This window comes from Tamandua tetradactyla, chromosome 2, assembly GCF_023851605.1.
Source record: "Tamandua tetradactyla isolate mTamTet1 chromosome 2, mTamTet1.pri, whole genome shotgun sequence".
Classification (NCBI taxonomy): Eukaryota; Metazoa; Chordata; class Mammalia; order Pilosa; family Myrmecophagidae; genus Tamandua; species Tamandua tetradactyla.
The window spans coordinates 209,111,315-209,125,486 of record NC_135328.1 but is presented as its reverse complement, the minus strand read 5'-3'; the positions used below and the strand labels follow the sequence as shown (position 1 = coordinate 209,125,486).

Below are 14,172 nucleotides of genomic sequence, written 5' to 3'. Positions count from 1 at the left end.
GACCAGGAGCTAGCATTGACAACCACCAGTAGTGAGGAAGCTGTGCCCCGGAGCAGTTAAATAACTTGCTCAAGGTTGCACAGGTGGTAAGAGGCAGATGCAATCTGAATCCAGCTTTTTATGCTATTTGATATATTGCATAGTCTACAAAATGGCTTAGCCTGCACCTGGCACTTAGCCCTTGGGAAATGCAGATAACTACCATTACGGTGTGGATTCAGGCATGGATGTGGTCTGAGGCTAGAGGCCAAGCTGGGGAAGGGCGGTGGGGGGCACTGCAGGGGTCCTTGGTCGCTGAAGCCCCTCCTCCCTATCTCCTGGACAGGCTTCAGACGACTCCTTCCAGGGCCTCCTGGATTGATAGGCCTGAAGAGGGCTGGGCTTGGAGCCAGGAGGTGGGGACCCGGCTTGGGCAGGCTAATCAGGTCACAGGGTGAAATTAAAAGGGAGGAGGAGAGCACCAACCTGGCAGACCTCACGCTCCTTCCTGGCGACAGAGTCCAGGAGAGGAGCTGGGGAGCCAGGGCCTGCGGCTGCCAGGCCGAAATTGATCTCAGAGGAGGGGAGCCAGGAGGACGGAATGGCCCCCCAGAGAGTGGTGCCGCTGTCCCTGAGGAAGCCCACCCATGCCGTGTGTGTGGTGGGAGTCGAGATGCTTGTGGATGTTCACAGGTGAGCGCCGGGAAGGGCCCCCCTGGCTGCGGGGGGCTGGGCTGGGCTGGAGGTCCCCGAGGCGATGGACGGATGGGAGGCGTTGGGGGGTGTTGGCGAGAGGGAGGTTGTTCTGAGGGCAGAGAACGTAGAGCTGGCTGCAGGGTCTAGGAGGGAGGGACTGGGGTGCCAGGTCCACCTCCTGGCGCTGGGATTAGCACTTCGGTCTCGAGCCCCTGGATTTGGGGTCTGAGCCAGGGTTGTAGCTCTGAGCTCTGGGGTCGGGTTTGGGCTCTAGGTTCAGGAGGGGAAGCTGTCTTGTCTGGGGCATCAGGGTGAGTGGTTGTTCAGGATAGGGAACAGGACGGGGCCCCCCTTCCCTCCCTCAATTTCATGCCATTACCCTTGTCTCTCTGTGGCCTGGGGTAGGAGGTCGGTCTTTGGAGGCCAACAAGGGGCAATTTGGGTGACTGGGAAGGGAGGGCGTGGTGAGGGGACGATCCAGTGGGTGGGTGTAGGAAGGGAACTTGGAGCAAGGCCTGGGGCTTGTGTTTGTCCTGATGGCGATGAGGTTGATGACAGTCGTGGTGGCAGTGACGACGCTAAGGGGGCAGCTGTAGCATGAGCGTCTCCTGTTGACCCAAATCTTCCCTGTCCATGCTGTGCCCTGATGGAGGCCCAGAGCCTTGGCTTAGCCTCGCCTTCCCCTCATGGTGACTGAGGGAGTTGGACTTGGTGATCTCTGGGGTCCTTTCCAGCGCTGAAAGACTGGTGAAGTCCCCTAACCCAAGAGGATAAGGTGGGGCTGGACACCTGTTTGGGGGGGGGGTGAGATGTCCAGGATGGAAGTCCCCCCCTTCAAGAGGAGCTGGGGGTTTGGGGATCTGTTATGAGGTGGGAGCTCACCCTCTTGGGTCTCAGCCCTGCTCTCCAGTTGGAGTTAGGTGTGCGGGGCCCGACTTCCCACCCGGCTTCCATCCGCCTCTGGGGGCAGCAGGGAGACCCAAGGCCCCTGGAGGCCAAACCTTAACTCTAAGTTACTGGTAGGGACCTTGCTGTGTGGGCCAAATCTCTAGGCTCTAGGTGGCCGGAGGAGACCCCATTGTCTCTTATCCTTTTAACATAGGTTTGTCAGATTTAGCAAATAAAATACAGGACTCCCAGTTAACTTTGACATTCAGATAAACGAATAATTTTTTAAAGATAAGTATATCCCAAATATTGCATGGGGTATACTTACACTAAAAATGGTCAGTGGGAATCCTGAATTTTATCTGGCAGCTCTATTTTAACACCAAGAGTAAGGAGGAGCTCCTTAGTGGATCCCCACCTTCCTAGTTCCAGGGCCCTGCTCTCATCTGAGGAGATGGCTGTTTCTGGAAGATCATTTAAGAACCTTAAGCTCTACGTGGGGTTGCTGACTAAGGCCAGAAGCATCTGGCTCAGAGCCAGGAGTCCTGCTTGGGTCCTAGTTCTGCTGCTGACTTACTGGCCCTCTTCAGGCCTCATTTCTTAATCTGAGTCCCAACAGGATGATCTGAGTCCCCTCTGCAGGTCATCGTGGAGGTAAAGCCCCCAGACTCTGGAGCTGGACAGAGTTAGGTTCTCATCCTTCTTTTGACTGTGTGACTCTGGGAAAGTTTCTGCACTTCTCTGAGCCAAAGTTTCCTCATCTGGCAAATGTGGGGGGTGGGAGGTGGGGAAGAAGAAAATAGCTGAATTTTAATGGGTTTGGGGGACGATGAATGAAACTGTGCATGTATAGGGCCTTGCATGGTGGGTGCCTCAGAAGTGGGAGGCAGTACCCCTGACTGCTCTGTGTGCCTCCTTTCTCCGTTCAGCCACTGCATCCTAGAGGACGGGATGAGCGGAGGACAGACCAGGCTGTGTGTGGTGGGAGCAGAGGGCAGTGCTGTCTGCCAAGCCTCTCCGGGATCGCCAGGCACCTTAGCATCCTCACATGGGGCCCGGCTAAGCTGAGAGAACGCTGTCTGGGTTGTTGATAGCTGCTGTGTTCTGATTGACTCTGGGAGAGGGAAGGTTGTTTGGGGGTTCTGAGTTAAGCACCATGAGAGGCCTCAACCCAAGAGCCTTTGGGAACCTTCACCCTGGGCCTTGGTGACTAGTTGGTGATGAGATAGCCGCTGAGAGTCCTTGAACTAGAAAACAGAAATTTATTCTGCAGCAAGTTGGTTTAAGATTAGACCAGAGGAAGAACTTCCTGCTGGTGAGGCCTGGGATAGGGGGAAGATGGGGGTCATGGAATTGTTACCTAGGAGGGTTTTTAAGAGGAGGCTGGACTCTACAGGAGGAAGAAGATACTCTTGATGATGAACTAGGGGGTCCCCCACCCCCATTGTGGGGTTCCAGTTAAGGCCAGGCAAGGAATTCTAATTGGCCTTGCTGGTAGGTGGGGGGTGGGGGGCATGCTGTCCAGAGTTATGTGCCGGTCCCCTGAGCCACCCCGAGTCTGACCCCTCCAAGAAAACCAGTGGAGATGGGTGTGTGGGGTGACATCACGGGAAGTGATTAATTTTCCTGGGTGCAATGTGGACTGGTTATTTGGAGAAATATTTGTGTTTGGGGTGATTATGTGCCCTGGAGTGTCCCAGCCTGAGGAACCTTTAGGAATTCCCTGACTCAGTATGTGGTAGGGATCCCAGCTCCACACCCCAGGGGGCAATTCACCACCCTCTCCCCGCACCCCAGTGGGCCACCCCAGCACCCTCTCCCCACACCCCAATGGACCAGCCCAGCACACTCTCCCTACACCCCAGGGGTTAGCCCAGCACCCTCTCCCCACACCCCAGGGGCTAGCCCAGCACCCTCTCCCCACACCCCAGGGGCTAGCCCAGCACCCTCTCCCTACACCCCAGGGGCTAGCCCAGCACCCTCACCCCTTAGATCTGCTCAGACTTCCCTGCCATTGCTTGGAGAATTGGCGCTGCACCCCCAAGGCCTTGTGCCAATAAAGAGGGGGTGAATAGTGTGGGGTTCCATTAGTGATCCAGCATGTGCCCTCTTTGTCTGCCCAGAGGCTGGGATCAGAGGCCCCAGGCCTGAGGCCATAAGAGGGATGGTTTTTCTTTGGGAGGGGGAAGGCTGGATGTGTGAGGGGTTGGAGACATGCTCCTGGACTTTCCTAAGCCTCCCTGACTCCTGCACGAGCACCAAAGCAAAACAGATCCTTCAGCTCAGAGAGAGGTGGAGTACAGGAACTGGGGGAGCAAGCAGGCTTCGCAGGGGCTCTCAGACCTGAGGAGACACTGCTTCTCGGTTCTGCAGCTCTGCTCTTTCCAAAAAGCAAAAACGCCAAAGCAGGGTTGTAAAACCTGTGGTATATATACTTCTAATGATTACAGTGAGCAAATTAATGCTTTTAACTCACACAGGAGTACAATGAAGCATAATTGTGCTCCTCACAGGATAATTACAGGCTTAAAGCCAACGTTAATTTTTAGGGACTGACAGGCAGCGAGCACCGGGTTGGGACACAGGTTTTAAAGCTTGGGGAGAACCAGATCCCATCCTTGCCCCGTCCTGTTGTGGCAGGAATGACGTCATTATCTGGTAATGATGTTAAAAGTTTAAATCTGAGGCTTCCTGGAGGATGTGAGGCCGGGGCTCCATGTGAGTTCCATGGGGCCGTGGTAGGCTGTGGGGTGCAAATACTGGCGTGAGAAGGGCCTCCGAGACCAGCCACCCCTTCATTCTCAGAGGCCTCTGCTTCCTGGGTCCCGGTTGCCACCCGCCATTTTGAGGGGACTGGAGGAATGCCCCCCACCCCCCCGCTCCTTTTTTCCTTCTCCAGCCTCCTTGCCCCTCCCTGTTCTTCCTCCCCTTCCCTTCTCATTGTTTCTTGGATCTCCATCTTGGAATCTCTCCTTGTTCCTCAGCTTGACTTTTCCCCTCTCAGCCCCCATTGCATCCAGTCCCCTGTCCCCTCCTCCCCTCCCATCCCTGCCCCTCCTTCATGGTGGGCAGGGGCCAGCTGGGGTCGGGAGGGGCCCCATGAGCCTGATGCAGGCCTGCCTCCTGAGCCCGTGGGCCCTGGGAGGTAAGGGGTGCAAGGAAGGAGTGGGCATTCATGTGTGATTTTATGGATTCCTCTCCTGCCCTCCACTGTGACCTTGTGTCCCCTCCTTGACTCTGTCCATAGGAGCCTCCGCCCTCTTCCCTGTGGCTTCCCAGCAGCTGCTCAGCTCTAAGTGGTCCTGCCCCTGTGAGGCTGGGATGGACCGACGGAGCCACGTCCAGCCAAGGACGACGGGCGCCCTGGGGACCCGGGGTGGGGTGGGGGTGCGGGGGCAGCTGTGAGCACAGAGGGGCTGGCGGGGCTGGGAAGGCTGCCAGCTTCAATTCCTGTCGGGCAGGGGTCACCTGGGAGGAATCCCGTCTGGGCCTCTGATGCTATGATAAAGCATAAGGTGCCTCGATCATTATCTCTAGGGAAGGAGAGAAAGAGGGAGAGGATACAGCTGTGCCCTACTTCATTCTAGACTGGGAGAAAATCCCTGCTCAGCATGTGGTGTCTGTGGGGCATCAACCACAGCCCTCCCCGGCCCCTATCGGCCACAGCCAGCCCCCCAGGGAGAGCAAGGAGAACCCCAAAGCCAGGGCGGGCGTCTGAGGTGGGCTGTCTGACCCACTGCCCCTCGGGCCCCTCGACCAGCTGCCACACCTCCCCATTACACAAACCTTCTGCGACCTTTTACCCGCTGCGGTTACTTAGCAAAGTCACCTGGGCATCTGCTCTGTCCCCGCTTAGTCAGGGGACAAGGAGGATGTTGACAGTCATGATGCTGAGGGCACGTGGTGTGAGCAAAGAAGCACAAGGTGTTAGGGTTCCACCATGGGGAGGGGACAGCACCTTGGTCAGCTAGGACAGAAGGACAAGAAGGGGCTTCTCTGAGCAGAGGTGCCTGAGCCGAGCTTTGGGGGACAGATGAACAGGATGGGGTGGGCAAGGAGGACAAGAGGAGGGAAGGGCAGGGGAGTCAGTGCGCACAGAGGCACGAGAAAGCGCAAACTGCCCAGGAAGTCTCCGTTCTCCCGAGCAGCCGGAGTGGGCAGTGCGTGCAGGTTAAGTGTGGGACAGGCCCCGAGTGCCACATGAAACAAATTCTGGGATGTGGGTTTTAAAGGCCTCACAGCTGATCAGGTTTCTTGGTCAGGGAATCTGACCAAGACTCCTGGAGTCCATAGGACCCTGTGTCCCATCAGAGGCCCTTCCTGACAGTGATAGAGGGAGGCAGCGCTATTTTAAGTGCTCATTGGCATTAGCTTGATTAAATCTCACCGCGAGCCAAAGGCACACAGCCCACAGATGCTGGAGCCGAGATCTGAACCCTGGTCTGTCTGACTCCAAATTCTGTGAGCTCAGTCCTAGAGTGGAGTCCATTACCTGGTAATCTTCAGGTCAGCGCTAAGGAGTGGAGTGAGGACAGGGGAAGGAGGATGAGCTCGGGAGCCAGGCCCACGTGGGGTCAAATCCCAGCTCTGCTTTCCCCTGTGTGATCACTCTCTGAAGTTCAGTTAAATGGGGAGAAGAGAAGCTTCAGCAGGCAGGGGCTATGAGGATGTGTCCTAGCAACAAAGTACCAAATGGAATAGCTTAAAACGATAACGATTTACGGTCTCACAGATCTGGAGGCTGGACGTCTGAAATCTGTAGGAGAGAATCCTTCCTTGCCTTCTTCTAACTTTGGGTGGCTTTCTGGTCAACCTCTGCCTCAGTTACCACATGGCATCTTCTCACTCTGTCCGTCTGTGTCCAAGTCTGCCCTGCTTATAAGGACATCAGTCATAGCGGATGGGGCCACCCTAGTCCAGTCTGGCCTCCGTTGAACTAATCCCATCTCCTCAGACCGTATTTCCTAATAAAGTTGCATCACAGGACCAAGAGTTAGGGCTTGAGCGGGGCATTGGCAGGACACAGTTCAACCCCTGGCAGGATGGAATCAGAGAATGGAGAAAAAGCGCTTAGTCGTCCGTGAGGACCTGCCCCAGGCAAACCCTGCAGTCTGAACCCGTGCCTGCTCTCCCTGCCCACTGTGGTGCCTGGCGCGCAGTAGGTTGCTCAGTAAATGTGTGTCAAGTCTGGGAGGCTGGCAGCACTTGCGGACGTTCTGGCTGCCCCAGGAGCTGTCAGTCCTTTAGGAGCCCTGTGGCCGCGGCAGGGCCTGGCTCGCCACGCACATCCTCGGCTCTGGCACAATGGCCCAGGGAGCTGGTGGCACCAGAGAGGTGTTGCTGGGCCCCACCAGCTGGCCCTATGGCCTTTCCTGTGTTTTAGCCGAGGAATGTGCCACAGCAGAGCCCCTGGTGGGCAGGAGGCTGGCTGGGTGTGCAGGATAGCCACGGACATGGCTGGCCTGGTCTGCTCGTGGGCCCCCCCTGGCTTGCTCTTTCAGCTTTTCTGGCAGGTTCTGCATGATTCTCCCGGCCACCTTGTCCCCTCCCCAAGCACAGTGCCTGAGACAACCCTCAAGGGCACCCTGGTCCTTGGCTATACTTTCATCCACCCAGCTGGATGGTGGGTCAGCGTTTTTCTGTTCTCTCCACCCAGACCCCAGAGGGGCCCCAGGCCCCTGAGCTCTGCCCCTAGGGGGCTGTGATGTCCAAGCTTCAGGGTAGGATGGATGTCATGGGGTGGGGGTGTCACCAGAACTGCTAGGTTTCTCTTCTCTCTAAAGATCAGGCTGTAAATTTCCAAGTGGTTGAGATAAGAGGTGGTCTGCTCAGCCGTAGTAGGTAGAAGCTTCTGGGAGGCAGGTTGCAGACAAGCAAAAGAAAAAAACTTTCAAATCACCTGAGCTGTCAAAGCACACAGGGATGTGTGTTAGTGAGCTGCCTGTCTTGGGAAGTATTCTAGCTTGGAGTCTTGCTCTGGGCAGGGGGCTGGGCAGGATGGCCTTCAGGCCCCTCTGTGACCCAAGGCTTACCTAGGCATCCTAGGGCAGGCAGAGACCAGAGAGCCATGGGGTGGAAAAGGGGTGGGAAGGGGGGGCATGACTTTTCTGCCTCGGGACCCCACATCCTGCCTCGGGCCTCAACGGCCCCTCCTGAGGGATCACCTCAAGGCCTTGGGGAGTGGCTTCGGCCTTTTCCTGTTTCCTCCTGGCATCCTCCCCACCTGTCCCCTCCCTCCAGTCCTGCACGGGGGCCTGCTTACAGCCCACACACTCCTTTTCCTATCTCCCTACTTAGGGCACTCAATTTCATTTCTTTCCTGGGCAGACGCATCGAGAGAGAAGACTGCTGCCTCCCCTTGCCAGCTGTGTGACCCTAGAAAAATGACTTCACCCCTCTGAGAAGATTTCTTTATCTTTTAAGTGGGCGCAGGAGCACCTAGCTGACTGGGTTGTTGATAATTTACATGAGATCTTGGGAATCAAAAGCTGTGCTTGGAAATGTGGGCTCTCCCCCCACCCAGAATCCCCTCTGAAATGTGCTCTCCTTGGGGAACTGCTGTCAGGCTGGAGGGCACAGCCCTGGCTGGGAATCACACATGGATTTAAAATTCCCAGGCCCACCCTCTGCACCGCCTAAGGATTTATCTATTCTCCTGGTAGCCTCTGTGCTGGCCTGGTGCCCCAGGCCCTGCTCAGGACACAGGGCGCGGGGACGCTGCACGGCGGGTCGCACAGGAACGGGGCGATCCAGACTGTGAAGGGGCCCCAAGGAAGGGCTTAACCAAGTGTGTGGGATGCAGAGAAAGGACAAGGGTTCCAGCCAGAGTTGGCGGGCCGATGGGGGACTCTGGGGACAGTAATCGTCGCAGTGTTGGCAGCAGCAGATTCTTGTGAAGCCCCCGCCCTGGCAGCCGCTTTAACCGCGCCATCTCTTGAGTTCCTCCAACAGCCCCACCCAGTGGCTCTTTTGACTGTACACACGGTACAGAGCTGGGAAACTGAGGCTCCCTGTAGTTGAGCGATGGGATCTGAGCCACACTCCGCCCAACAAAGGAGGTGGGCTTCTTTGAAGGGGATCGTGAAGAAAGCAAAAGATTTCCCAGGGCAGGGATGGGGAAAGGGCAGGTGTTAGCAGTGGGGGAGGGGAGGGGAGGTATCAGGAAGGTCAAGCCGGGGGGGTTTGCTGATGGAGGTGGGCGTGAGGGTGGAGAGGAGGCCAGGACGGATCCCAGGTCCGGAAAGGCAGAGCTGCCAGCGACTGATTTGGGGAGGGGTGGGGAAGCAGGCGCGTTAGGGTTTAGACAGGGAATGGAGATGCTCAAATGACAGCTGGTGGTAAGGGTCTGAAGTCCAGGGGTGAGGTCTGGAGATGGACCCAAGGGAGACCCAAGTACCTCGGTCGGGGGGGCAGGCGGAGAGCACAAGGTGGGTGCTGACAGAGAAGAGGGCCGAGGACCGAGCCCTGGGACCAGGCGTGCCGGCCCCAGCTGGTGCACGCTCTCTTGGGAGCTGACGTCTAAGGAATTTTCAGGAAGTTTGCAAGCCCGTCACTAAACACAGCCATAATTAAAAATTAAATGAAACAGAACAGACACATTCAGGTAAATTATATTAAAAGCAAAGGCAATAGATACTCAAAACTCCTCACTTCCTACCATTCCCTAGTAACCTGTGCTCCTGAGGTCACCTGCCTCTGCGTGGTGGAAATAACTGTCAAGTGGGGCGCTGCTGCAAGACTTGCCCCAACTCTGAGCTCAGTGACGTCACATTGGCCATCTAGGGGTATTTACACCAAGGAAATTGGCAAAGGTGATACAGTATGGCTTGGTTTATTGTAGACTTAAGAAAATGATGGAGAGAATGTTAAGGATACAGATTAATTTAAAAGTGTGTGTTGTCAATAGCTCTTGCATTGAGATTACAAAAAGTTGGGGAAGTATCCTTCCAGTATGTGAAAACTGTTCTCTGGTTCAGCAGGGAAGCTGCTCACATCACTGATGAATGAGGGAAGCGTGACATTCAGCTTCATTGCCTCACTTTCAGCTTACTCTTCCACGTAAAGGAAAATATCAGCCAACACTCATGTTTCATATCAGATTTAAAGACAATAAATGTACTGAGGAAATACTGGGATGCAACTTCATTTGCTAAATCTGGTTGAACTGCAATCCCGAATTGGCTATGTTACAAGAGGAGAGCAATTGGAGGCCAAGTAGAAAAACTGTTTCAAAGAGCACAGATGATCCTCTGAGCAAATGCCTCCGTGAGGCCAAGCGAGAGGAAGGAGAGAGAGGGCTGTTGGGGTTGGCAGCAGAGCCGTTTGCTGGCAGGTGGGGAGGGAGGAAAGCCAGATTAGAGGCAGGTCATGGAGATGACAGGAAGAAGAACTGGAGACAGCCAGGGCATCCAACTCCAAGGAGATTTCTGGCAAAGAAAAAAATCAATGAAATGAGCAGAGTAGGTGCTCAAAGGGGGATTTATTTTTAGGCTGGGTGGTATTTCTAGCATATCCACTTGCCGGATGTGAGGGAGTATGAGGGAGCAAAACTGGGGTGATGCCCTTGAGTAGGGGAAAGTGCATGGGGTCAGGGCACCCAAGGAGGGTTGGTCTTTGAGAAGATCCTGAGAGGTCACCCATTGTCCCAGGAGGGCAGGCAGGGCATGGGCTGAGGGGCAGGTGAGCTGGAGATGGGGTGATGAGAAGGGGGAGGTTCTCAGCTCTGATGAGGATGGGAAGGAGGTGAGGGGGGTCTGTAGAAAGGAGAAGGTGCGGAATGGCTTTTGAGGGCAGTGAAGAACGAACAGCCTGGGGAAATGTGACCGTGTCCAGGTCACCTGAGGCCGCTGGTCATGATGTAAGTGAGCCACAGCGGGTAGCTGTGTCGGTGCAGGCGCCTGGGGAGTGGCCTTTTATCTTGAGATGGTTCAAGTCCTCGGAACTGGGTCCATGGACATGACCACATCTAGTTGGGGGCTGAGGCTTTGCCAAGTGGTGTGATGGAGGGGAAGGCGAGGGACTTGAAGGCGTGCTGTATATATGTTTCCATAATTAAAAAAAAAAAAGAGTTGAGGCTAGATTTTGAACTCTTAGCTAGATGAGGGTAGGGGAGAGAACATGTAGGGGTGAGGCGGGGTGGAAAGGGGTGGGGAGTGCCCAATCCACCATGGTTGCAGGTCCCAGGAGGGTTGAAGGGTGGGTCGGGCACCTATTAGAGGGAGCGAGCTGGAAGCTTAGGAAGTGGTGTCTGACATCTGGTTGCCAGTAAGTGAGCAGGTGGCTGAGGGCAGTTCTGGCCAGTGACAAAATCCAGAGTGCAGCCGAAGAAATGGGTGGTGGGGGACGGGATCATTGGTAAGAGGAGGTCAAAGCACTGCGGGACCAGGGTGCTGGTATATCATCCACGCAGCTGCTGAAATAGTGAGGAGAGCAGTGGAGGGAACAGTGAATGAGAGCCGGCCCCCTCGAGAAAGGAGGACAGAGTGACCCGGGGGGCTTCAAGAGGTGGGAGTGAATTCAAAGTTAGGTATTTATGGAGCAAAGACAGACAGCGAGGAGGACAGGGGGCCCTGCCCATGTCTGGGGGCTGGGGAGAGGGAGAAAGAGCCACCCCTGAAGAGACTGCAGGGGAGGCCAAGGTCACAGAGGGGAGCCGGCTGCTGTTTGATGACACAGGTCAAGAAAACACTCAGAGCTAAGGCTGATGAGTTTGTACAAACGATGGAGCATGAGCTTCAAAGGGAGCTAGGGAGGCTGGGAAATGGAGTCAGAATAGACGATAAACCTTTATTCCTTTTGCTCAGAGGTTAAAGGTCTGGGGCCTGAGGTGTAACCTGGGTTGTCTTAGGGTTTCTATGGTAACAGATGCAAACACGATGAGGGGCCCCTGGAAAGATTCAGGGCACATGCTGATGGTGAGGCCGTGAGGGTGTGTTGCAGGGGAGATCTTTCCAGGATCCTGTGGGGCTCTGGGGTCCCCTCGCCATGCCTGTTTAATCTGTAGAATGGCGCTAATAACCCCTGCCTTGTAGGGCCCTGGTGAGCGTTAGAGAACCAGGCGCTGAGTAGCATTTGTGATTATCATCACAGCTGTGGTCTTTGTCCTCCCAGTGAATGGAGACGGTGGATTGCTGGGGACAGAGTGATGGCAGGGGCCGGGGAGCGGAGGTCTGGCCGCTCCAGAGGGTTTACTATTTGGGTGGGTTCTCAGGGGTCCAGGAAAGGATGGAGGCCCCTCCGGTCCCGACATGCTTCTGGCCAGCTGTGGGCCTGGGGTTGCGGGCGGACTCGGCTTGGTGGCGGCCTCAGGGCCGGTGGCTCTGCGTGGGGGGTGGAGAGCCCTGGCCTGGAAGGGAAGGAGCAGGCCGCCGTGCCGCAGCCCTCTCCGGCCGCCCCCCAGGCTGTGAGCGCCACACGACCAGGGGCCTCTCCTTCCCCACGGGTCCCTGGGGCCAAGCTCTGTGTCCGGCACAGAGGGCCACATGGTCCATGTTGACTCGGGATGAAGAAAGACACAATGCCAAGATGCTGGCCCCAGAGGCGCTGTCGACGTAGCTCTGGGCCCTGGAACCGGATTCACGGGGCATCTGCTTCTGAGGCTGCGGCCCAGAAAGGCTGCCCTGGCTGGCTCTGCCTGGGAGCAGCTGGGGGTCTGAGGAGTAGCACAGAGGCCTGGCAAATGAGGGCCTCGGACTGGGTCACGTGCAGATTCAGGGGTTCTCGACCCCTCTTTCTGTAGCTCAGAGCTTGGGGGTACCAGGCAGACATGGAGTACGGGGGCAGAGGGTCGGGTTGCACTGAGTATTAGAATCACTCAAGTTCTGTATTTCCACTTGGGTGTGGAGGGGACTGAAAATCCCACTTCAGGGTCAGGGAAACAGAGAACCCACTTGTTCATTCATCAGGTGCTTATTGAGCACCTCCGATGTGCCAGGCACTCAGCACAGGTGCTGTCACAGGTGCTGGGGAGAGAGCAGTGAGCAAACCAGAGCCCTTCCAGAGCTGAGCTTCTATACGAGATGACAATAAGCAACAAGTGAGACACGGACTCAGAGCAGTGGAGGAGGATAGGGAGGGCCGAGGGCAGGCGCGACATTAAATGGAGTGATGGGGGTGGTCATTAAGAAGATGGAAGGTGACATTTGAGAGGAGTCCTGTAGGTGGTGAGGGAGTGAGTCCCATGGTTATCTGGGGGAAGAGCGTTCTACCTAGAGAGAACGGCCTGTGCAAAGGCCCTGAGGCAGGATGGTCAGGTGTCTTCGTGGAGCAGCAGGAAGGCCAGTGTGGCTGGAGCAGAGGAGGGCAGGAGGAGGGCAGGAGGGTAGCAGGGGGCAGAGCAGGGGGTCCTTGCCTGCCCTTCCTTCCAAAGTGAGGACTTTGCCTTGTACTGCATGAGATGGGCTCTGCTACTTTTAAGCAGAGGAGCAGCCTGCACTGACATTACGTGTTCTGTGTGCGGAAAAGCCTGGAAGGGGCACGGGTGAGGCTAGAGACACGAGAGGGGGCTGCTGGGCCACCGTGGAGACAGCAGTGGAGATGGGAGAGGTGGTCAGGCGGATTTCCTGTTGGATTGGAGAATGGAAGAATTTGGAAGTGTCAGCGTGGGAGGAGCCTTGGGGGAGGCCTGCCATCTGTGCTGTCAGAGCCCCAGGGCCCTGGGGGGCTGCCTCAGGGCTGTTGGAGCTAAAGGCATCCCCGCCCCCAGCCAGCTTCGACCAGTTCCACTCCCTCTAGTCTGTCTGTAGTTGGGGTTCCACGTGAGGTTTTGCTGGGTGCAAAGGGTCTGTCCCTGGGAACAGAGCTGCTCCTAAGGTCATGGTTACAGATGGGGAGTCTCAGAGGGGCAGGCAGTGCCCGGGGCTGCCCAGGAGGGGAATCGGCGGACAGCAGGGATGCAGCTGGGCTGGGCTGTCTCCAGGCCTGTAGCACTACCTGCTCCCCCCTCCCCAAACAGTTGAGGGGCTGTCGGAATCCCTGGCAGCCCAGTCCCTCCCCGTCCTGGCCACTCTCCTGAGCCCCCGGACCCTTCCTATCTCCCCTCTCTGCCAGTGACGTGCCCCGGGGCGCCAGGTCGTTTGAGGTCGCTGGGAGCTCGGGGCTGGAGGTGATTGTGTTCTACGACCCGGAGCGGGCGCGGGAGCCCACGGGCAGGTTCCGCTGGCCTCTGCATGCCGGCGCGGACGTGGTCGTGTCCGTGGACAGGGCCAGCAAGGACGTAAATGACCTCAAGGTAAGAGTCCACTTCCCCGCGGTGAGGGGCTACACCTCCCCCCCGCCCCCCCCCCAAAGGCAAGAGCCACCCCCCAAACATAGCATATCCCATTCCCATATCACCCCCCCAACAGCCCCCACAGGGCTCACACTTACATCTACACACATGTCTTCACTCTACAGGCATCCAAAACCAAACTCACTCCATAGGCAATGCCACGCCCACTTCTACACACATAGACATTTCCATGAAAATGCAAGCCCCCAGAGCCACCCTCTCAATTGACAGGTACCCCCACCTTGGTCCCTGTAGTCAGCCTGCACACAGACCCCCCCAAACGCACGAGCAGGGCTCCACATTAACACCCCGTTCATGCACATGCACACGCACCTGTGCGA

At 56.6% G+C, this 14,172-nt stretch overlaps 1 protein-coding gene across 2 annotated transcripts in view; it reads left to right on the top strand.

The window, feature by feature from the left end:
• Positions 1-14,172, top strand: part of PADI1 (peptidyl arginine deiminase 1) — a 39,601-nt gene that overhangs the window by 4,143 nt on the left and 21,286 nt on the right. Inside the window, exons 2-3 of one of the 2 annotated variants that reach the window (XM_077151108.1) lie at positions 498-672; positions 13,612-13,792. In XM_077151108.1, the coding sequence (XP_077007223.1) occupies positions 581-672; positions 13,612-13,792 (273 nt within the window). In that variant the 5' untranslated portion in view covers positions 498-580. Of the gene's footprint in view, positions 1-338; positions 673-13,611; positions 13,793-14,172 lie in introns of those variants that run through there. The other variant, XM_077151109.1, reaches the window with a different exon arrangement.